Source organism: Sardina pilchardus, chromosome 22, assembly GCF_963854185.1.
Source record: "Sardina pilchardus chromosome 22, fSarPil1.1, whole genome shotgun sequence".
In the NCBI taxonomy this organism is placed as follows: domain Eukaryota; kingdom Metazoa; phylum Chordata; class Actinopteri; order Clupeiformes; family Clupeidae; genus Sardina; species Sardina pilchardus.
The window spans coordinates 17,553,944-17,556,508 of NC_085015.1; the positions used below are offsets into that span (position 1 = coordinate 17,553,944).

The 2,565-nt window shown below is 46.0% G+C and overlaps 1 protein-coding gene across 1 annotated transcript in view; it reads right to left on the bottom strand.

The window, feature by feature from the left end:
• fmnl1b (formin-like 1b) overlaps positions 1-2,565 on the bottom strand; it is a 54,418-nt gene that overhangs the window by 12,130 nt on the left and 39,723 nt on the right. The window contains exons 16-17 of the mRNA XM_062527005.1: positions 2,482-2,563; positions 370-438 (exon numbers count right to left, since the gene is read on the bottom strand). Of these exons, the coding sequence (XP_062382989.1) occupies positions 370-438; positions 2,482-2,563 (151 nt within the window). The remainder of the gene's footprint in view (positions 1-369; positions 439-2,481; positions 2,564-2,565) is intronic.

The following is a 2,565-nucleotide window of genomic DNA, read 5'->3' on the forward strand; positions in this document are numbered from 1 at the left end:
ACTTCTTGATCATGGCAATAATCAATGATAGTTTTGTTCTTAAGCTTTATAGCAGATTCTGTGAATTCATCAAATACCAAAATGATGTTACAGGTTTCTATGGTCTGCTAACCTGGCAAGCGCCTACCACTTCTCAAATGAGACATGGTCTGGCAACCGGACATTCATTTTCTCATAGGCTAATTTGAAAAAAATGCCCAGATCCGTTCATTGGGGGCCACGGATGTCTATCAAATGCATCTGTGTTAGGGTAGGGTTATCTGTGTTAAAAATTAGGGCGGTAGTTTCCAGACTGCCTTAGCAGCGTGAATCAAATCACCGCGCAAGGCAGCATGGGAACACCCAGGCTAGAGGTGTGCTGTGCTGTACCTCAAGTATCTTCTTCAGCTTGGAAGATGACTTAATGGACATAGAGGCTGCGATGAGGGCGTCTAGTTGCTGGAAGAAAATAAAAGGAAAACAACTAAATCAATAACCCAAATATACACATCAGTGCAAGTCTCGTAACAAAGTTACAACTCCAAGAAATGGTTATAAACTGCAGAATATAATGAAAATGTTCTTCATGGACCCTGCACGAAGTGACGACACACACACACACACACTCTCTCTCTCTCTCTCACACACACACACACACACATAAACTGATGAATATCTCTTGCTTCTTAGTGTAATGAGAAAATAAAAGCTTTCATTTGTTATCTGGATTCTGCTCAAGAGCATTTTCCTGTAGATAGTCCTCTCTCAGCACACTGTACTGAACCACTCAAGCACTCAACACATTATTGCAGCAATAATTAAGATAAATGCCTCTAGACAGAAAGTCACAAAAGCTTTTTGCTGCTTCTGCTGCCCTTTTTAAAATACAGTATATACAAGTGAGACAAGAATTGAGGGGGGCTGTCTTAGCATACACACTAATACAGTGACAAACAGTCACTATATCACAAACATGATGCTCAGAGAAAAACAGACAAGATGCACGTTTGATTGTTTGTTTGTGTGTGTGTGTGTGTGTGTGTGTGTGTGTGTGTGTGTGTGTGTGTGTGTGTGTGTGTGTGTGTGTGTGTGTTCATGTGTGTGTGTTCATGTGTGTGTGTGTGTGTTTGTATTTGTTTGTTTGTTTGTTTGTTTTTTGTGGGGAGGTTATGCCTTTAATCTGATAGAGCACAGAAACAAGAGAGAGAGAGAAAGAGAGAGACATGAGGTGGGACAAGGATATGACCTGGATCAGTCTCGAACCCTGTGAATGTGGTGTGGGCACTGTTGTTGTTGTTGGCTGTTGTTCACTGTTGCTAAAATGAGCGCCATTTCCCACCGGTGACGGCGCAAAGCCTGAGGCTTTACTGGGCATAATGCTCCAGAGGTCGTGACCTTCTCTACCACATTAATGAACATGTTTCTTAGCAACAGTAGCACCGCAAAATTGGGGAAATAAGGGCCTTGCACTGAGAGGGGAACATACTGTAATGACCAACGTCATTGTGCATCAGCGGCCCAACGTGAGATACACACAGGGGGGGTGTTAAAATCCCTAGTGCTGTAGGTATAGGGGCTTTCACACAGCAGCCAATCAACAACCTAGAGCCTACTGTATTACCGCCAAAAGCAAAACCACAGTGAGTCAAACAAAAAAAAAAACCCATCACCAACAGAATAGTCTTCGAGAGGAGGGTGAAGTAAGGATGGTTCTAAGGCCTCTGCACTGACAGGGGAACACAATGAACGACATTATTAGTATATGATGAGTCCAAAATTGTACTGAGCGGGGAATGTGTGTGTGTGTGTGTGTGTGGGGGGGGGTCTGCCTCTCTGGCTGCAGCATCAGATGGGGGAAGTAAGGACCTTGTCACTGACAAAGGAACATAATGACCAATATTATTGCATATGAGGAGTCATCATTTTGCTGAGGATGGACTGTGTGTGTGTGTGTGTGTGTGTGTGTGTGTGTGTGTGTGTGTGTGTGTGTGTGTGTGTGTGTGTGTGTGTGTGTGTGTGTGTGTGTGTGTGTGTGTGTGTGTGTGTGGTGTACTGTATGTGTGGAGTGTGTGTGTGTGTGTGTGTGTGTGCGTGTGTGCGTGTGCGTGTGTGTGTGTGTGTGTGTGCGTGCGTGTGTGTGTGTGTCTGTGGTAAGGTGTACTGTATGTGTGGTGTGCGTGTGCGTGTGCGTGTGCGTGTGCGTGTGCGTGTGCGTGTGCGTGTGCGTGTGCATGTGCGTGTGGTGTGTGTGTGTGTGTGCTGTGGTGTGATGTACTGTATGTGTGGTGTGTGTGTGTGTGTGTGTGGTGTGGTGTACTGTATGTGTGGTGTGTGTGTGTGTGTGTGTGTGTGTGTGTGTGTGTGTACTGTTTGTGTGTGTGTGTGTGTGTGTGTGTGTGTGTGTGTGGTGTAATGTATGTGTGTGTGTGTGTGTGTGTGTGGTGTGGTGTACTGTATGTGTGGTGTGTGCGTGTGTGTGTGTGTGTGTGTGTCGGGCCTCACCGGCTGCAGCATCTGGACGCTGTCGCTGAAGTTGCCCATGAAGGTGAGCGTGCTGATGCGGTGTGTGAGGCGCGGGATGCGGCC